This window comes from Sebastes umbrosus, chromosome 5, assembly GCF_015220745.1.
Source record: "Sebastes umbrosus isolate fSebUmb1 chromosome 5, fSebUmb1.pri, whole genome shotgun sequence".
In the NCBI taxonomy this organism is placed as follows: domain Eukaryota; kingdom Metazoa; phylum Chordata; class Actinopteri; order Perciformes; family Sebastidae; genus Sebastes; species Sebastes umbrosus.
In genome coordinates, this window is record NC_051273.1 from 14,760,318 (window position 1) to 14,782,244 (window position 21,927).

General features: G+C 38.5%; 1 protein-coding gene and 1 long non-coding RNA gene across 5 annotated transcripts; both read left to right on the plus strand.

Moving 5' to 3' along the window:
* Positions 1–3: 3 nt before the first annotated feature.
* LOC119488628 lies at positions 4–5,745 on the plus strand. The gene is made up of 3 exons (XR_005206997.1): positions 4–132; positions 5,032–5,136; positions 5,496–5,745. It is a non-coding gene; the product is annotated as an uncharacterized LOC119488628 (long non-coding RNA).
* Positions 5,746–7,601: 1,856 nt separating this feature from the next.
* Positions 7,602–21,555, plus strand: nexn (nexilin (F actin binding protein)). 4 transcript variants are annotated; one of them, XM_037770401.1, is made up of 15 exons: positions 7,602–7,743; positions 9,898–10,339; positions 10,468–10,665; positions 12,888–12,972; positions 13,071–13,219; positions 15,767–15,967; positions 16,055–16,228; positions 16,384–16,572; positions 16,886–17,077; positions 17,947–17,991; positions 18,335–18,529; positions 18,688–18,909; positions 19,016–19,204; positions 20,178–20,541; positions 20,683–21,555. In XM_037770401.1, the coding sequence occupies exons 2-15, from the start codon at positions 9,947–9,949 to the stop codon at positions 20,694–20,696; spliced, it is 2,610 nt and encodes an 869-aa protein (XP_037626329.1). In that variant the 5' UTR covers positions 7,602–7,743; positions 9,898–9,946; the 3' UTR covers positions 20,697–21,555. The 4 variants fall into 4 exon arrangements, with proteins under 4 accessions (XP_037626329.1, XP_037626327.1, XP_037626330.1 ...); XM_037770399.1 differs by lacking the exon at positions 20,683–21,555 and having other exon boundaries at positions 20,178–20,561; XM_037770402.1 differs by lacking the exons at positions 17,947–17,991; positions 20,683–21,555 and having other exon boundaries at positions 7,603–7,743; positions 20,178–20,561.
* Positions 21,556–21,927: the final 372 nt, after the last annotated feature.

Sequence of the window (21,927 nt, forward strand, 5' to 3'; positions counted from 1 at the left end):
GGACCAGGAAGTTGTTCAAATCGTGCTGCTGGATCGACGCTTGTCAGTACTGCGCATGCGCAGACTTCTTCTGCATGGCCGTGCCTCCTCAGATGATGATGAAAGATGATTATTGTCACGCTGGTTATACAGGTGCAATCGTGTGAAATACGTTTTGCTGTGGAGCTCCATTAAAATAATAAATTATATTACATTATAAAAGGAAATACTTTGTACAAGGGCATATTAAGAATATATACAGGCATATTAAGAATATATACATTAAGAAAATATACAGTATATACAGTATAAGATATATTTTTTTGTGAGAAGGTGTTGATCAAGTAGTGGCAGAACTCCATTCAGTTTTTACTCATTTCTACTCAAAGCAACAAATGTCTCCTAGAAAAACAGCTTAGTCCCTGATAAATACAGAGTGATTCAACAAACTGGAGCTCTAACATCTATTCAGGCTATACCAGTGCCCTACCAATACATATTATTTAAATATAAATATATATATATATATATATATATATATATATATATATATATATATATATATATATTTATATTTATATATACAAACATCATATATAATAGTAAAAGACTGACAGGGAACGTTCCATACATTTAAGCATTTTCATACTTTGTACATTTAGCTGATAATACTTACATGTTTTTACTCTTAAGTGAGGTTTTGAATGCAGGTCTTTTACTTGTAGTGGAGTATTTCCACAGTGTGGTATTTGTACTTTTAAGTACAGGATCTGAGTACTTCTTTAACCACTGGTTGTTAGAAATATATTTTAATGTAATTTGGGGGTGGAACAGCAATAAGAATGATATACAGTTGAGAGTTTATTGATATACTGTTTGTCTAAATGGAGTTTGTTGGATCACTTAGTATTCTACAGGAGTAAACTAATTTTTTTTTTCAAGGAAAAAATCTCTTAGCTAATGAGCAGAGCAGATTAAAAACTGAATTGACTTCATCTCTTCTTAAAATATACTTTTATCGGAGAGCTTATCCTGATTTGACTTGAGTTCTTTGATTTTACTTGAATTGTATTTTTTTTATCTCTTTTTTAAAATAAATGTCTATTATTATATATGTTTTTCTTACATCATTTCAATTATTTTTTATCTAGCTCAAGACTTTTTTATTTGGATTGGCTTTTAAATACCTAGTAGCGCTGTGACATTTTCCTTATGCTTTTTATGTACCTTTTTATGATTATATTAAAATTGTAATTAGGACATCAAAAATGACATGAAACATCATAAAGTTGTACACTTACAAAAGATAGAAAATTAAAATCAACAAATTATGAAATCGTTTGACTTTAAAAACACAAATAATCAATCAATCAATCAACATTTATTCGTATAGCCTTTTACAATAACCAAAAGGTACCCAAAGTGCTTTACATTAGCATCAAGAAATAACAGGAATAAAAACATAACATATCATAAAATCATAAAAAGGTACATAAAAAGCATAAGGAAAATGTCACAGCGCTACTAGGTATTAAAAGCCAATCCAAATAAAAAAGTCTTGAGCTATAAAAAGTGTTGAGCTAGATAAAAATAATTGAAATGATGTAAGAAAAACATATATAATAATAGACATTTATTTAAAAAAAAAGATAAAAATACAAGTAAAATCAAAGAACTCAAGTCAAATCAGGATAAGCTTGCCGATAAAAGTATATTTTAAGAAGAGATGAAGTCAATTCAGTTTTTAATCTGTTCTGCTCATTAGCTAAGAGATTTTTTCCTTGAGAAGGATGAAATCTCTGTTTCCAAATCCTAAAGGCCCATCCACCTGTTGCTGTGTGTGTGTGTGTGTGTGTGTGTCTCCAATAATATCATATGTCATATTTAACATGCTTACGTGAGTCTAGAGCCTGCATGAGAAGAGATCAGTGACCTAATCTAAATTTATTCTGCATGACTTGATAATTGTTTCTGGCACGCTGACATGACCTGAGAGAAACTACAGAGAAAAGACTTTGTATGATGCAAGAAGTAAATGATGCTCTACATTTATCTTCTTATCAAGTTCATTTTTCAGTTGTTGCTGTCTACTTTGGTAAACAACCTTTGAGTTAAAACAACACAAAAGCAAAGTATAAAGTGGTGAAAGTGTATCGATAAGAGATTTACCGTCTCACAGATTTTGGTTGTTAGCAGAGGGATCAACAGGACATATAATTAAATACAGTAACAGCAAAGTCAGGATGTGTGTCTGTGTGTTTTCACTAGGGGGCAGTGAGCGATCCATGAAAAGTTCTGCACATGCATTCACACCTCAGCAACAATGACAGGAAAGAACTTGGGTGTTCTCTCTAAAGGAACATATACATTGTGGTTTAATTGATTTAACAGTTGAGGAGGCAAAACACATCCTCCCTCATGATTTCTGCAGATTAAGGCAAAAAAATAATAATGAAAGTCTATTTGTGAGTGGGGCAGAATTATATAGGAATCTTTGATAATGCAGTGGTTGGTGCTGTTAAGGGATGGTGGTCCATCATGGATAGCACCACTGTTAACAGTCTCTCTGTGGTTGTCAACAAGCCAGTAAGGCAGAGTTATGTCTTGCTTATGCCAGCGTGTTAGCTGAGAGTGCTGACATTATGAATACTGCACAGAGGAAGGACAAAGGAGGACACACTGGACCATTTCAGACCACATCCTTTGGACCAAATTATTATTTTCCTAAAGTGTATTGTAGCCAAATGTTTTAAATCAAATTCATATATTTTTGTAATTTTCCATATGATATTGAATTACTTTTATTTTACTTTTACTGTAATTAACTTTTTACTTTTTTTTCTCTCACTTAAAGGTACAGTGTGTAGAATTTTGCGAAATCTAGTGGCGTGGTTGCAGATTGCAACCAACTGAGTACCCCTTCGCTCACTCCTCCCTTAATTTCCAAGACTGTGGTAACGTGAACCGCCGAGTGCAAAACCGTGGTAACGCCATTTTGTCTTGCTCAGAGGCCATCCTTACCATAATAACACTACTTTAGGAGCAACAGAAGTCAGACGGCAGCTGGTGGTACCACGATTTTGCACTCTGCGGCTCACGTTACCGCAGTTTCACAAGCGTGTCGGAGAACTACGGTGGCCTTCAGGTAATGAAAAAAGGCAAAAGGCTCTTGCTAGAGCCAGTGTTTGGTTTGTTCGTTCTGGGTTACTGTAGAAACATGGCGGAGCAACATGGTGGACTCCGTGAAGAGGACCCGCTCCCTATGTAGATATGAAGGGCTCATTCTAAGCTAACGAAAACACAACGATTCTTAGTTTCAGGTGATTATACACTAATTAAATCATAGTTATGAATATTATATTCTATTTCTGCTAAAAGATCCCCCAAAATGTTACACACTGTTCCTTTAAAAAGGCTCACTGTGTGCCTTTAAAGCAGCTTGGTAACAGTGTGGTCTCCTCTGTCTACAGGTGGCACCTGTTGTGTGTCGGGGTTCTGTTTATAACAGCTAAGCATTCAGCAGTCACAGCTGGGAAATTATGACGTGGTATCTTCACTGCTCATGTAGTTAAAGAGAGAAACAGCTAAAATATATTCTGATGCTGGACATACAGAGACATTATAAGGTAAAACAAATGTTAGGCCACATACTGTAGTTTGCGTGTCCTCTGTGTATTCAAAAGAATAACAGCTCAAAACATCTGTTTTTTAGATTGAAGGGCCTTTTCAGCAGCACTATTCTAACCTCAGTTCACCCTGTAGCCTATAACTGGCAGCTGCCGGGCAAAAGAGAAGGGCATCATGAGGTGTTTGAGTACATCACCTATGGGGTCACAGTCTAGTCTGGGTAGCACATGCAAGCCCTCAGCAAGAACACGACACAGAGTCCTGACACACTGAATCTCACAATAAGCAGATAAAGTAAAGCCATGATTGATATGATTGAGTGCCTGAGGAATATATGTTAGACTTTAATAAGAGTTTTAATCGTGGTGGCATTAGGATGTTATGGTGGGCCTCATCAGCCAGTGGTGGATTGTAAGTACATTTACTTGAGTACTGTACCTAAGTACAATTTTTGAGGTACTTTACCAGAGTAATTCCATGTTATGAAACTTTATACTTCTACTCCACTACATTTCGGAATCAAATATTATACTTTTTACTCAGCTACATTTATTTGAGTTACTTTGCAGATTCAGATTATTAATACAGAAATATAAATCAATTTATAAATTATGATGTATTATTAAGGATTAAGCTACCTGGCAGTTTATAAAGTAATTGAAATGAACCCATAATTTACCAGCTGCAACATTAGTGATACTACTTAATGATACTACATAGTGATGCAACATTATAATGCATCAATAGTTATAATCCAGTGATATGATATATATTTTTCTGAAATGGGCCATTCTGCATAATGAGTACTTTGGTACTTTAAGTATATTTTGATGCTAATACTTGTGTACTTTTACATAAGTAAGATTTTGAATGCATGACTTTTACACTGTGGTACTACTACTTTTACTTAAGTATAAGATCAGAGTACTTCTTTCACCACTGTCGTCAGCTATATGTACATTAGTGAGCAGGCTGAGAGGAGTCAGAGATGATTTCACCTGATATTTTGATGTTTGTGACATGGATTATTTGTTGACTATTTATGCAGTGTGATCGGAGTATACAATATCATGGGAGTCATTGTTCACAGATTAAGCAGTCTTTGTCGAGCTATTTTATGTAATGTGGTCTTATATTTACTATATGGACTGAGACTGTTTCTGTAGAGGTGTGGACAACAAGCGTTGGTGTGTCCATCCACCAGCAGCACATGATACAGTTTTGACCTGCTGAGCCAGTCTACTGGGGCTTCAGCAGGGGTGTGTGGGCTGTACCACCACACAAATATTGCTAGGGGTGTCAGGGCTGAGCTACAGCAGCTGAGGCCCAGTCTGACTCAGGTTAGCTGTCCTTACAGTGTTGATAAATGGACACAACTGTGGTGCTATTTAAAGCCATTCCCTTGTTGTCTCTGATGCCCCGCAGGACTCAGGACAGAGCAGGACGGAGCTCTTTTACCCCGAGAGTTCACAGAACAGACCCCCACCCAATTTACAGCTTAATCTGAGGAGGAAATGAATAAATGACAGGGTGAAAACACTGACAAGTCTGTATGCGCTGACCAGTTTTATGCAATTTAACTCCTTGTATGTTCATTTCTAACTTTAAAAAGGTTAGATTTATGTTTGCTCACAAAATTACCGAACAAAGTACAGATCTTTGTCAAATAACATAAAGTGGGAGTTCCACACTAGCTTTTAAGAAGTGCACTGAGCTTGAAGCACATTGGCTGGCAGGCTATATATTATATTACAACCAGTCTTGTATTTGTTTGTTGAATTCTGTGCACCACTAGGTTTTTACTTTTTGCAAAAGGACCTTAGTAATCTTTATGTTCTTTCATCAAATGAATCCATTTCTATCTCTTCCAACGATGCTCTGGCTCTCAGATTTCACTTCTACAGTACTGCCCAGAGCTTTGACCCTCTTGTTGGGGGTTTCCCAGAGCCTCGCCACCTCTAACTGGACACAGTGAGTATTGCCAAAAGTATGTAACATTCACTGTTTATCCTGACATATACCTTTAACCTGTAAAGTAATGGTTTCACACTATGATTTTCAAGTGAATCGTGTATAATACAGTGTGCCAAACCAGGTGCTCAGTATATTACAAAGGATTATTTACTGAGAAGTATCTGACAGCAAGATCAATAAAGAGGTGCACCAACTCTCAAAAATCTCTATAGCATTCCTCGAATACTTGAATGGGGACTTTACTTGGTGGATTTTCTGCCTGCGGCCTGTTTGGTCAGTCAGTGAGTCAGCAGCTGTGCGTGGAGCCATTAGAGCAGACCGTTTCTATTTAGATCCATCCACAGTGAGAGAACCACTTTCTCATCTTAAGAAAGACTCACCCATCAGAATATACTGTATATTTCATAAAATGTGTGATAGGCATTAGATATGACCATATTGGAAAACTGTTTCTGTGCAGCTCTTTTGGTATGATGACGATATGAGTTCCAACCGTCATTGCATAGCAGAGTGACAGCAATATCTAGGTTAGTTAGACGGGAACAACAAAGGGCAAGCTGGTGTCCGTCTCAACTGATAAGTCAGGAATCTCGGCTCCAACAGGCCAACAAGCAGATAATGAGAATATCTGTCTGCATTTAGAGTGTAGTCGTTTCAAACTGACCTGACCTGAAGAGTGTCCAGTTTTTCTTGTACCAGACAATTCAGCTATTGTTATCTTGGTAGTCCATTCCTGGTAAAAACAACAAAAAAGAATATGTAAGATAATAAATCATGGATTACACAAACTTAATCAGACACAATTATAGCTCAAACAATAAAATAAAAACAGCAAATGGCAAAAATAAAAATCATGATAAAAGCATGGTAGATAGGTGAGAGAAAACAACAGATAAACATGCATTAAGTAGGCTTCTTTATTGGCACTTGTTTCTAAATTAGACGATACACATCAATTAATCTTCCTAACAACTAAACAACAAACAAATTATCTTTTAGGAATTTCCCAGTGATATTGTAGGACGTATATGGTCACTGTAAACTCACTGTAAGCTAATGTCATCATAACTAGGACTGCTATACTAACAACTAATCGATTAATCGTTGCAGCTCTAATCATAACTTAAACTTAATAATTGCAGCACTAAACTCTGCATTAGGCCTAAAGCGGTAATTTCTTGTAAAAAAAATAAATGAGTTGTGGTGTAATTTTTAAGAGAATTATTATGTTTTTTAGAGGTTTATGACTCTATTCTAACAATATGTATTAAAAGTAAAAGATTTCATGGAAGTATAAAAACATTTCTTGTAAAATAACAGAAGTTCATGTTAATTTGGGCATTTGCCACGTAAAATGACATGTTTCTTTTGTGTTTTATATGTAAATGGTCTGAGATTTACAGTAATTTTTGTAATAATAATGGTAATTATCTGTACTTAAAATTTTCTTTAAATAATTATTATTTTTTTTAGAGGTGTATGACTCTATTTTAAACAATAATTATGTGTTAAAAGTATTTCTTGTAAAATTACAGTAATAAAGGCTAGTTATGGTAAAGATAATAACTGTGTTTTTACAGTTTATTTATGTACTTTTCCATTTTTAACAGACATTTTCCGGCAACCATGCTGCCAGAAAATTCCTTTTTTTAATTTTTTTTTAACTCTGCATTAGGGCTACAGCTGTTATAGAGATATTAAAGTGATATCACATAACATAAAAATATCGCCCAAGTCTTTATAACCTCACTAGCCAATAACCTGATATTATAATAAATACAGTGAATATAAATCACTGCAAATGAATCATTAAAACAAAATATTAAGACCTAAATTGTCCATTAGTGATTTTTAAAGACAATTATTTACAGTATTTGTGCAGCTGCGACTGCAAATGATCCGGATGAGACTGCGGGTGCATCATGGGAATGTGTGCGCGCGTGCACGAGGCAACAGCTGAACCTGCGGCAGGCGCGTGCGGAATGCAGTATCCGGTGGAAAGTAACGGTACTTTTATGGAAAAGACTCAGCAGCTCAGTCGGTGCTGCTGCAGCCGGTGGTCGCATCTCGGATTGTCCTGCAGTTCAACTTCTCCTGGTTTATATCATCCAGCCAAAGGATTAAAAAAAGTTAAAAACAGGAGGAAGACAGCAAGATAAAGAGGTAAATAAACATGTTTTATACATTATGTAGGAAGTGGAGGTTTGTAAAAAGTATAAAATAGTCTGTTCATCATGATGTAGCAAGGTCAAAGCTATTAGTGTAATGAAAAGTTGCCTTAAACAGATAATAGACTATAATTCACTTAGCCTATAGTAGTAGTAGTAGGGCTGACATCAGGTATCTGAAGTTGCAGGTAAATCAACATTTTTTGGTTAGTTACAGTTACAAGTAGGCCAGTAGTTACAGTTCATGTCCACAATAAGTGATCAGACATACAGGAACAGAAACACACTAATTCTGATATATAGGCTGTAGTAGATATAGAATAATAATCTATCTCTATATATGACTCTTTTTTTCTGACACACACTGTGCTGATATGTTGTGCCAGCTGAGTACAGAAATAGGACATCACCACCCAAACCTAAAGTTTGTCCTGCAACCTAACTGGAGTTTCTTTAGTTCAGTGTGGATTTGCCGGATGTACCATTGAGTCAGTTTTAGATTAAAAGATTTACAAGAGATGTTATTATTTTATTTATTTTTTTAGAAATAACAAATTAATTTTAGATTTTTTTGCACATAGTATCTCACATTTTCAACATCAGCCCAAATATAAGGTTTATATCCTTCAAGTCACAAAGAACTTATTGTATTATGAAAGAAGCTGTATATTCTGAGAAATGTGTGTTTATCGATGCACAACAGGAGAAACATTTTCACAGGCACAGCTAGTTTGAAAATGGCAGGTGAGGATCTGAAACAGTTGGTTGGTTTGTGTTTCTGTCAGTCTCCTGATAGTCATCTCCATCTTACTGGGTATATAGAGATTGGAATCATAAATGATCATAATCAATAATAAATAATGAACATTTAGCAAAATAACAAGAAATATGAAATCAGATGTACTGGCCTAGTTATAAATTTGCATTTCTATAGTTATTCTGATTCCAAAAACTCCCATTTGTGAAACATTAATACACGCAGACTCCCTGCAACTGTGCTGATCAGAAAATGCAAGTAAAATGTTATTGTAATACCAGATAATATTGTAAAGAGAAGCTAGAAGACTTTTGAGTCTTAATGGGGTGGACATTTGAAGTTGACCACACACACAGTGGTCACACTTCAAGGTGGTCTAAGTGTTGACTGATTAGAAATTTAAGTGTGATATGGAAAATACAAGCTACACTGTGGGACATAATTCTACATTTCCACTTGTATTCTTCTAGTTCATTAGTGAACTAATCAACCATTATAATCTGCATTATGATCATTAATATAAAAGGTATTTGAGGATGCTGATGAACAGCAACAGTTTTTAGTGTTGGATGACTAACAGTCCAAACAGCTCTCATTCATCCAGTTGTCTCGCTCTTTGTCTGGCCATTTTGTCGAGGGGTCTGTAGGGCGACATGTGGGTGCCAACTTGAGCTCTGTCCAACTGCCTATCACTCCTCAGAAATAGCCATGATCACATGTCCTGGACTGCACAAGTGGGCTATAAATAGAGGACTTCCATCGCACTCTTTGGAGCAGCTCTCCTAACTTTGTGGTCAATAAGTGCCTGTCGCACATTTAAATCCAAAAATCAGACTGGGAAAATAGGGATGTTACAGAATCAAAAAATAAATAGGAAAAGTAGAGGATCCGGCCTTTCAAATGGCTGCAAACTGGTTGCTTAATATTAAACAGTTAAAATGGAAAAATAAGCAAAAAATATTAAGTGAACAATAAAAACACAGATCACTGAAAGACTTTCAAAATTAATCAGCATAAATTGGTCACAAGTTTGCCAAAAGAAGTGAATCATTTTGATTGTTTAAAAAGTGCACAAATGCAGGCACTGACCATTAACAAATTCAGGTGACAGCCAATGAATGCTCTTGTTGCATCCCACAGATGCATTTATTTAAAGCCTAGTCTTTTTATTTTTAAAGTGCCAATCAATAACATTTTGTAATGGGCGTAGATACTGTATTTAAAAAGAAATACATCTGATAATTCAATGAAAATGTGATTGTTTATGTCATATGGTCACATTTCTGTTGGATACTTAGCTTTTGTGACGTGTAGTAGCAGATTAGAAATCAATCACTTGTTCATAATGTAACAAGAAAGGTAACATCTTAACCGTCCTTCTTTGCTCCGCAGGTAATATTTGAACAGAGCCTGTTTGTCAACTTGTCATCGTGGTACAAACATGACTGAGGTGGCGCAGGTCGCAGCCGTGGTCGCCCACGACATGGATGATGTCACAAACATGAGCGATGCGGAAAACAAGGAAGATGATACGACACATGAGGAAGATGATGTGGCTGTTGATGAGGACGACGCAGCCGAGGAGAAAAGTGTGGAGACGTCACAGGTAGAAGACGAAGAGTCTCGCCACATGGATGAGGGAGAAAGTAATGAGACTGAAAAGAAGACGCGCGTGAACGGCGTGGATCACGAAGAAGACGACGACTCGAAAATGAAAAGCTCAGAAACTGTTAATGGTGTAAAACAGGACACAGAGACAAAGGAGGATGAAGAACTGGACACAAATGAAGACCAGAGTATGTCTAATATGTCTGATATGGCTCTTAAGAAAGAGGTGAGTGAGGACTTTAAGATCATAAGTGATGACATACATGTTTGTGGATGATGTGATTCCCTGCACAGAGACCATTTCCCCCCTGCTGAACAAATCATTTCATCTCCCCTCTCACTGTTGAACCACAGAGACTCATGCGATCCAGGAAGCCGGTGGCCAGAAGCTACGTGCCGAAGCTGAACAAAGACAAGGGCGATGTGACGGGCAAGTTCGAGGCCATGCAGAAGGCCCGGGAGGAGCGCAGCAGGCAGAGGAACACGGACGAGCAGCAGAAGAGGAAGGATCAGTACGTCAAGGAGAGAGAGTGGAGCCGCAGGAAGCAGCAGGTCAAAGACAGATAACCCCACTAACCTCCGACCCCGACCTGCATGGCATGATGAGGCATGATGACGGGGTGACGAGGCTGCCAGTTGGAGTGAGAATCTTATATACACCACACAGTGTTTATTCAAATTAACAAATTAATAATTATCAATTCACGTAATATTCAACTCCGGTTTGTGTTTGACTTTGAAAAGATGGTCATTTAAAAAAAAAAAAAAGATTTTAACCCTTTTACTTTTAACCCTAATAATGTGCACATGGAACACTAGAGGACTGAAACGCTGAATCTCTAATGGATCTAAACGCATGTTGTGCAGCCGAGCATCTTTCAGCTCATTGTACTTTACTTTAGATTGTAATCCAGATCCCAAATTTTACTAAATACATTAAATACATTAGGGCTGTCAATCGATTCAAATATTTAATCACTATTAATCGCAAAATAATCCCTTTTTTATCTGTTCAAAATGTACCCTAAAGTGAGATTTGTCATGTATTTAATATCAACATGGGAGTGGGCAAATATGCTGCTTTATGCAAATGTAGGTATATATTTATTATTGGAAATCAATTAACACAAAACAATGACAGATATTGTCCAGAAACCCTCACATGTACTGCATTTAGCATAAAACAATATGCTCAAATCATAACATGGCAAACTGCAGCCCAACAGGCAACAACAGCTGTCAGTGTGTCAGTGTGCTGACTTGACTATGACTTGCCCCAAACTGCATGTGATTATCATAAAGTGGGCATGTCTGTAAAGGGGAGCCTCGTGGGTACCCATAGAATCCATTTTCATTCACATATCTTGAGGTCAGAGGTCAAGGTATCCCTTTGAAAATGGCCATGCCAGTTTTTCCTCGACAAAATTTAGCGTACGTTTGGAGCGTTATTTAACCTCCTTCGTGACAAGTTAGTATGACATGGTTGGTACCAACGGATTCTTCAGGTTTTTTAGTTTCATATGATACCAGTATCTTCACTCTAGCTTTAAAACTGAGCCCGCTACAACCTAAAAATCACAAGTTGCATTAAAGAAATTAGTGGCGCTGAAACAAATTTGCGTAATGCATTATTATAGAGTTAACTTTGACAGCCCTAAAACATATATATATATATACAGTATATATTAAATATATGTAAATTAGTGCCGAAGCAATTAGTCGATTAATCAAATAGTCAAATGACAGAAAATTAAAGGGGAAATTCACCGATTTCACACTCCTACGCTACCAGCATAAAGCCGTCCACACATGATCAGCGGTAAAATCGCTCTGCGCTGGCTGTGCCATTGTTTTCCTATGGAGACAGCGGTTCCGCCCAACTAGGCGGAAGCGCTACCCTTGGCGTGGCAAAGTTCAAATTATTTAAACTTTGACATCTGTTGCCGCTGATCTTTCAAAGTGCCACCAATGAGATTACAGCTGCAGCTGTTGTTGTTGCCTAGAAACAGTGGATGACGTTGGTGTAGTATGCTACACTTGTCAACAATTTGACAATAGAGTCATCTTTTAGACCATTTTTTTAAGGAAAAACAGCTAATACTGTCTGATCCAGCTTCTCAAATGTGTTGATTTGCTGTTTTTCTCAGTTTTATATAATTGTAAACTGAATATATTTTGGATATGAACTGTTGGTCAGAAAAAAAAAACATTTGAAGATGTCACTTTGGGCTCTGTGAAATTATAATGGCATTTTTCCACTAAATTCTGGCATTTTGTGGACTAATCGAGTCACTAACTAATCATAAAACAATAGACAGATTAATCAATAATAGAAATTGTGCACAAGATATCTACATTTTTTTCAATTGATGTAATATTATATTTTATACTATATTATATAATTATATATTATATATATACTATTATTTAGTGACTGAGAAGTAACATGTGTGAAAATGAAAGTAATGTCAAAGATCAAGAATTAACAGCTTTTCTTTGAGTGCAGTGAAATAAACAGTGATACGGTGTTATGTGAGCAGATTATCAGTGATAGTCAGAGAGAAGCCTGCCAGACTGGAGCACCTACGCTCATCTCCAGTCTGTGCACCAACCCCACGGCCCAATCAGAGGCCCAACTGCAGGTCACATGACCCGGCTATTAGCTGGGATTAGGCCCTCGTTCTTGCTGGGACCAGCATGGCTCCTGAGTGGAAAAGGAGATGATCTCAGCTAAACGGTAACCTCACCACCACTCTCCATCTGATCCGCCACAGATAAAAGAACTGCTCGCTTCCAGCGATGAGGAAGAAGAGGTGAAGCCAGCAAAGGTAGAAAAATCCTACGTCCCCAAAATCACAGGTAAGACACACACAAAGAGATGCAGAGGGAAGAAAAGATGGATATTCTGGGAGGAAGAGGAGGCTGAAGGCTTGTGTTGTGCTCTGTGAAATCCTCAGGTAGTGTGAAGGGGAAGTTTGCAGAAATGGAAAAGCAAAGACAAGAGGGGGGAAGGAAGAAGATGGAAGGAGAGAGGAGGAGGAGGGAAACCCAGGACAACATGGAAAAAGCCAAAATAAAGAAGGAATTGGCCCAGAAAGCAGCTGAGGTAAGTCAACCTGGTGGGAAGTGGGACAGCATGTCTAGATGGTTTTGCGCTGCCCTACTGATGAGAATGTCGTACTTGTATCTTTAATGATTCAGGTAATCCTCAGCTGCCACTCGGATGAGTTATTTTAAGTGGCACTTGGGATCCAAACAGTTGGCAGAGGCTGGATATAGGTCTGAAACCACCAGTAGCATTGTTGACATGACCAGCATGTGAACGCATGGTAAATAGGTTCTTACATCTCACTGGGTAGGATTTGTGCTAGTTTGGAAAATAATGCAAATCAAATGAATATTTCTAATACAGTACAGAATAGAGTATACCTTTTATACCTTCAGACAATGTAGCTCTTTGTATGGTTACCTAAGTATTATTGTGCCAGAAAGCCAATTACAGGCAATTACCTGCTTCTCCATTGCCCTAATTCTGCTCTACTGTAGTATGGTGACAACAAGGCTGTATACGTTCAACAGCTATACAAACATCTTTAACAGGACACTGTTGTAATAGCCTGGTAGTGATTTTATTCAGCTTTTAATGTCCGATATGGCTTTACTTCTCTGCCTTTATCAACATCGGTAACGATCAGGGCCGTAGTTACTAACTGAAGATGCTGAAGGTTATGTTGTATTATTTAGGGATGAGTTTCAGGATTTTAGCTACTTTGCGGGAAATATGTTCTACAATTAAACGCTTCGACATTATTTAGGCTGATTTGAATGTTTTTACACCCAGTATTGTTACCGTGAGTTAGTATTTCCCTACTAAGATTTGTATTCCTGGTTAGCTTGGAGAAGGCTTTGAAACAGCATTTAAACCATCATGTTGGGAAATAATACTGTAACGCTTCATTTTATGGGTTTGTGTTTTTCTAATAGTTTCCTTGGAAATTATTTATTTATTTATTTATTATAATTATTGGGGAAATGTAGACACAGTTGTTAGCAGGTATTTCGTTCAGTCGGTTCTCTTGAAATAAGAAGCAATTATTGATTTTCAGAGGATTTTCCTGTAAAAAAAAATATATATTATTTCATTGAATTAGCAGAAAATATAATTTAGGAACTAACTCTGGAAAATCCAAATACTATGACTTTTTATGGGGGTGATTGGGGCCGTTGACTGATGACCTCAGTATTTCTAAAATCCTGGCTATGGCCCTGGCAATGGTGCAGACAAAATCATAGTTCCTTCTAAAGGGCGACTCATCTACAATTACATTACCTAGAGTGTATTTACTTTATACAGTAATGTCATGTACAGCAAATTGTTCCCCCCATTTTGAATATAAGGAAACACTGACTTGAAGAATGATCTAGAAACAACTGGAACAGCACACCGCCAGGTGTAGACAGCATATGACTGGCAACTGTTTCCCACACCTCCCAGTGACTAAATTAGCTCCAGGCCTCCTTACTCAGACTGAATTAGACGCTGCTATCTTAGAGACTGACACCAACACCCTGACCTACTGCAAATGGCGAGTTGTCCCTTACCCACCCACATGCTCTTATTCCCAGTCTGTGTGTGCACTGAGATTGACCTGAATTTGTTTTTCCCTCTACACTGAACAGTTAGTGTGTCACGCTGTCTACAAGAGCTCAAGTTTGAGTGGTTGAAAAAGTATTACAATCCAGTACTTAAGCAAAAGAATCCATAGAACAACGTAAAAGAAACTCCATTACAAGTATACTATAAATAATACATTTAAAATCCTATTTAAAGGGACAGTTTGGGTGTTTTGAAGTGGGGTTGTATGAGGTATTTATCCATAGTCAGTGTATTACCTACAGTAGATGAAGGTAACGGCTTGGAGAAACAGACAGGAGTTACCCGCACAGAACTAAAGCAATGTACTGCTGTGGACGGGGCCGGGAGAAAAATGTATTTGAGCTCCTATCAGTTTGAGTGTATGCTATATTTAGAATATTTTCACCGGTTTACCTTGCTGTCAGACAGCTTTACAGTCTATGTTTCCGACAGGAACTGAAGCCGTTATCTTTGTTCTCGTCAAAGCAACCAGACAAAACATCAACAGTAATTTTACCTCACAGAACACAGGAGTTGCTGGTTTACCGCTGCCTCAATCGTTAATTTGTTTGTGTTATTGTGTGACTAACTGATCGAGGCAGCGGTAGAGCAGTAACCTGGGTAAAGCAGAGTCTGGTGGATTTGGCAAGAGAGTACATTGCTTTGCTTCCGTGCGGTAACTCTTGTCTATTTCTCAAAACTAGGGGCGTGCCGGTCGCCATCTAGTGTAGGTAATATGCTGACTATGGATAAGTACCTCATACAACCCCTCTTCAAAATACCCAAACTATCCCTTTAGGTAAAAGTATTGTCAGCAAAATGTACTTAAAGTATCAAAAGTAAAAGTACCCATTCTGTGGATTCTGAAGTACAAAATGCTTAATTGTACTTAAATACAGTACTACTACTACTAAGTTGCTTTCCACCACTGTCAGCCTCTTTCACACAACTATTTTCCACCATTCATTTAATTTAACGGATTTGTACCTTTGATAATCCTCCATTATCACCTTTTAGGAGGGAGACGACACAATCCTGGTACGGGTGGTTCCAGCGAAGTCATCACGACCTCCGGGCAGAATCAAGGTGAACTTTGAAGACATGGAGAAGAATCGAGAGGAAGAAGTGCAGAAGAAGGCTGAGGAAGAGAAGAAGAGACGGTATGATGAGAACAAACGCTCTTTCAGGGATTCCAAGCGACGCTCCGTTGTTGAACAGGTATATTGAGAAATAAACATCTTTGTTATAAGATCTTATTTTGGGGCCTTTTACAAACAATGCATTCTCACTCTTATTTGGATGTAGGATGAAGAAGAGAAACCTTCAGAGAGCGCGCAGGTGACTCCTGGAAAGCTGAAGATGACATTTGAGGAGCTGGAGAAGGACAGGCAGGAGCACCGGAAGAAGCAGGCAGAGGAGGAGGCCAAGCGCCGCCTGCTAGATGAGAAGAAAGCTTTCGAGGAGGCCAGGCTGGGAATGGTAAAGAGTTGCAAAATGTATCACTTTATTTTTGCAATACACTTTATCAACATCCTTGTATCCATATACTGCCAAATATGTGTTTGTTATATAGTGAATCTTGGTGTTTGAACTGTTGTTGAGTTGATGCTTATAATACGTTTGCGTGTTATCAGGGAGAAGATGAGGAGGACACTGAGCCAGCTCAGGAAGACAAGGAGGATTACCGACCTGGGAAACTGAGGCTGAGCTTTGAGGAGGTGGAGCGGCAGCGGGTAGAAAAAGAGCGCAAGAAAGCAGAGGAGGAGTACAAGAGACGAATGGAGGAGGAGAGGAGAGCTTTCGCTGAAGCCAGGAAGAGCATGGTCAGTATGCGTCCCGTAGATAAATGTAAAATTGAATATGAATCAATAAGTGAACTCAGAAAGACACCGCCACAAACTTCTAGTGGGGCATAAATGAAGATTGAGAGGGTTTGTTTTTGTACAAGTCTATACATTGTTATTTAGAATATTCTTGCATATTATACCTTTAAGGTAGTTTTCATGTGAACTAGCAGTACTTAGTGCAAACTTTGAGCATCATTTTGAAAGGTTACATGAAACTGGCAAAAGATGCTGACACCATCAGCCACTTCTTATCTACAATACTCAGAGCTTACCCTTTGCTCTTACTCAGCTGGTAGATGAGGATGATGAGGTGTTGATGGCCTTACTGAACCTGGAGGGCAGTAAGCCCGGGAAGATCTGCGCCAGTTTTGAGGATCTGAAACACAAGAGAAGAGAGGAGGAGCAGAAAAAGGCAGAGGAGGAGGCCAAGAAGAGACTGGAGGAGGAGAAGAGGCTCTTTGCTGAGGCCCGCAAGAGCATGGTAAGTCTACATGAGTCAGTGACCAAAATATATGTGTGTTTTACTGATCATTAACAGAACATGGTTTTTGTTTTTGCTGCTCAGGCTTTGACTTAAATTGCTTCTGCTGCGCTGCTGAACTTGGTTTCTGGGGTTGTCCTTATGGTATTTTAATGGAGAAAATGAAGGCAATCTTAAAAATGAATTTGAAAAGTTTCATTCATGTTTCATGTCATTCAGTTCATTGAAATGCAACAACCTAACATCTCCTGCATCCAGAGAACATAAACAGGAAAAATCCTCCCTAAAAGTGCATTTTCATCTTTATAAAATAATACTAACTCCTCCTTATGTCAGTCACTCACTATCAGTCACATGTGACAACCAACCTCGAGGAGATTATGACAAGCACCCCAACTGTTATTTTTTGTTAACAACTACGCTAACAACCACATGTTATAGTCTAGCTAAGAAAAAACTAAACTATAGCTCTCCTTTCATAGTTTTTAATGGTAATTAAAAAGAATTCGTATAAACCCACTGTGTAAAAGCCTAGAAGAGAAACACAGGAGAGCTGGATATTTACATTTTGACATGAAAAACACTGAAAGTCCTCTCACCTCAACCTCAAGTGTCTTACTCCTCAAATGACCCTGTAGGTGACCTCTGACCTCAATTCTGAAAATTTCAGTACTAACATCTTTTAACAAAACATCTTTTAACTAGCATCTTTTAACAGCAAGATATCACCTATTTTAACTTTTCAGAATAACTCTAATCTAAATTTGATCTATAACTGGATTCTAATTGGATTAGGATTAATGTATTGTAAATCACTCTGATGGGCTCAAATGGTACGCCTGTTACCTTGTCCACATTATTTCTTTAAGAGCCCTGGCCTGGATCAGGAAAAGTCTGCATATGGAGATGAAACAGTAAGATATTTTTAATTTCAAATGTATATTTTTCACAGAGAAATAAGAGCAGTTATTAATATAATATTCTATCATAAATGTATTCCCTGTAAGCACAAGGGCACAACGGTCTACAGATGATGATGGGGATAAGATGTGTGTTGTTTTTAAATGCTGTGTGCAACAATAGGAATGGCTACTGCTTAGTGCTGGCTGGTTTTATGACATTATTTAATGTTGGGTAAGTAGCTGGATGTTTGTTTGTTGTTTTTGCTTTATTATTATGGACATAAAACTTGATGCAGTCAGTTGCTTCACTGCCATACAGAAATCTCTTCCTTTGTGTGTACTTGTGTGTGTATAGGTACTTGATGATGAAGGGGAGATGGTGAAGAGTGAATCTCAGGAAGCGCTGCACCCGAGAAAGCTGGAGATGAACTTTGAAGAGCTGCTGAAAGAGAAGGAGGAAGCTGAGAGGACACGCAAGGCGGAGGAACGCAAGAAGAAAATGGAGCGGGAGAAGCAGGAGTATGAACAACTCAGACAAGAGATGGGCGAGGTCAGTGTGGAGCAGATGAACATTTATGCAGACCATGTCCATCACACATTGTATAACTTTATCAGCCAATTATGCTTGAGATACAGTACTTGTTACTTTTCTCATGATTTACGGGGTTCTCACAACTATGCCAAAATAAACTGGTCTCTATTTCACAGGATGAAGTGAATGAAAGCACAGATGTTGTAAGCAAAGAGTACGAAGAACTGACCAAGCTCAAGAGGACCGGCTCCATCCAGGCCAAGAACCTCAAGTCCAAATTTGAGAAGATCAAGCAGCTGACTGAAGAGGAAATTCAGAAAAAGATTGAGATGGAGAGAGCGCGGAGGAAGGCCGTTGATGATGAAATTAAAGAGAGAGAAGCTGAGAGGTTCCTGGAGGTGAGACATTGAGAATCCAAGATGTTTAAAATAGCAGGAAATGTTGACCCTCCTTGTATTTTGTGATATTAATGGAGGATTGTGTCATAATTGCTGTGTTTTTCAGGAGAATGAGGAAGGAGAATCAACTACAGTGAGGCCTGAGGAGTCGCCATTCAAACAGAAGGTGGATATGAAAGCCCGATTTCAACAAATGGCCAAAGCCAGAGAGGACGAGGAGAAGAGGAGGATAGAGGAGCAGAAGCTGCAGAGGATGCAGTTTGAGCAGCAAGAGATTGATGCTGCCCTCCAAAAGGTAAATCTTCCATGTTCATGACCATGTATGCGAGATCATTCCTTCTGCATGACAACGTAGCTACAGTTTTGTTTTAAAGGGTATTTTCCCATGTTTTAGTGTCTAACTGCCTAATAGCGACAACAATTTCTGAAATTGGTACAGTATTTAGGATAACACTGTAGACGGCAGCTGCTCACAGGCTGCAATGGAATCCTATTGGGGCAAGCTGGCACCGACATTTACGTCTACAAAAAGTGCTTGTTTTTGCCATCCCAGGCTCTGATTGTTATTAGAAGTGTCTGACTTTATGGAAAGAGTCTCGCTCAAGGAGAAGTTTCGTTCTGAAATCTGGCGAGGTGACGTGGTGCCGGAAGACAACAGTGGAATAGTGGAATACATCCATGTTGGAAACGTGAGTGCCAGCCGCGCAGAGTTTGTTGTGTTGGAGTACAGAAAGTGTAGCTTAGTGTTATGTAAAAGATTTTGAATGTCATGGCTGAATATTTAGAGGATTTCCACAATGTGGATGAGGTCTTTGAATTCGATGGCCGCTCGTATTTATTTGAGCCAGAGTATACGGATATTCAGATCTTACAATGAGACTTCTCCTTGAGCGGGATTTGGACACATAAAAAACAGACCGGATCAAGTGAAAGGTAAGAAAAAGTTTTATTTCTCTGTAGGGTCCTTTCCATAATGTTGTAAGACACTCATAATGACTGTCTGAGCCTGTCAGCGGCAAAAACAAGCACTTTTAGTGAACATAACGTTACATTGACGCTGCTTACTTGTCATTGTAGCTCGTTTCAAGGCTGCCGGTTGCAGCACTCTCCCTCAATATTGGACCAATTTCAAAAATTGTTGTCCCCATTAGTCACTTAGACACGAAAACATGGGAAAATAGGGTCCTGGTTGAAAAATACCGTAGTTACCCTTTGAGGTCACTTTGACCTTGGCAACAGTGTGTGATTTCTTTGTCATGTGTTTGCAGAAGAAGGATGATGATGTGGAGGACGAGGGCAGCATCATCAACGGCTCTGCAGCCTATGAAGATGAGGAGGATCATGCCAGATCGGGGGCTCCGTGGTTTAAAAAGCCCCTTAAAAACCAATCAGTGGTGGACTCGGAGCCTGTTCGGTTCACCGTCAAGATCACCGGGGAGCCCAAGCCGGAGGTGACCTGGTGGTTTGAGGGAGAGATGCTCCAGGACTGTGAGGACTATCAGTATATAGAGAGAGGAGAGACGTCCTGCCTCTACCTGCCGGAGACCTTCCCAGAGGACGAGGGCGAGTACATGTGCAAGGCTGTGAACAGCAGAGGCACAGCAGCAAGCACCTGCATCCTCACAATAGAAAGTAAGACCACCTTGGTGTGACTGCATGCCTGCATGATGCCTCCCTATCTGGATTTCAGCCTCTATGAAGTGGATCGCATGCTCCTCTTCCTCATGAACTCAGGCAGATGTGGATAACAGCTGTTCTGTTTCTTTCTTGCAGCTTATGACTACTGAAGCCCTTCCATGTTCTGGAAACTTTCCCTGTTGTCTCACTCCTTTTGTAAAACTTCGTCCCTCATGGTCAAACAGCAGAGGGAAGGAAATAGCAGTATGCTTGGCATTCCTAAGGGAGGGATACACAACAACACACACAAAAAAAATGTTGTTTACGTTTGTAAAGCTGCACTCCCTGTAGAGTAGGATGATACTTGTGCCAAAAAACAGACACGATTCTTGTTCCCATGCTGAGGGTCATCTTCGCTGCGAGGCCCTGATGATATTTGTGATACCAGCGATTTTTAAGTATCATAGTACTGTATTGTAAATATCACAATTTATAGTCCATACATGGCATACATGTTTGAGGCAGTGAAACATAAAAAGTAAGATGTTCTTGTGTAATAATTTTAAAGAACAAGGTACGGGAATGTCAGTAAAACATCTTGTTTCAGTATTCAACAACTGCTCAATAACCAATAACTCTTTGCCATATTAGTAAATGGTATTGTGATACTTGCCTGGTAGTATATCGAGGGGAAACATCACTCAATTGGAAATCCACAGTGAAGGGTCTGTTGACTATGATATTGCAGGAACAAAATAATTGATTTTCAATGAAACTCTTTAGGTCCAGATTAAATGTTTTTAAACTGCAGCATCTAAAAAAGATGAATATGTTGATTTTACATGTACCAACCCCCCTTTTTCTTTTTGAGTTAAATGTGATACTCTTGATACAGATGTCATGATTCAGTTGTGCTGGACAGTAGGTAACCGTTTTATGGTTTGATAATGAAAGATAAACATAGGCTAGCCTGAATATTTGTCATATATTATAAATGAAAATGTTTTAATAAAATGAACAAAAACAGCAGAATTTTTGTGGTGTCTTTTAGGTGAACTATTTTTTAGAGGATTATAACCCATGATCCATCACCGTTATATTCACACAAATCTGAAGTGACTGGCTGTGGGAGACGAGCCCCAGGGACAGCAGCAGGTATGGGGAGATTTTATCATAGTGGCCAAAGTTGGAACTGCATGTTACGTGACGCACTGGGAGATACAGTACAGTCCCCAACAGTACACATCTATTACAAATAAAATTTCTGTTGAACAAAAACAATAATCAAAAAGCCATAAAAATGACATAGTGGCTCCCAACCTTTTTTGACCTACAGTATGACCTCTTAAAGGAACAGTGTGTAGCATTTCAATGGATCTATTAGGATAAATGTAATATAAT

What these genes read in the sequence shown, in the direction of transcription:
- nexn (XM_037770399.1), top strand. Translation starts at nt 9,947, where the DNA reads ATGACTGAGGTGGCGCAGGTCGCAGCCGTGGTCGCCCACGACATGGAT. An exon ending in ATATGGCTCTTAAGAAAGAG is followed by an intron (nt 10,340 to 10,467) that starts GTGAGTGAGGAC and finishes GTTGAACCACAG; the next exon opens with AGACTCATGCGATCCAGGAA. An exon ending in TTGATGCTGCCCTCCAAAAG is followed by an intron (nt 19,205 to 20,177) that starts GTAAATCTTCCA and finishes ATGTGTTTGCAG; the next exon opens with AAGAAGGATGATGATGTGGA.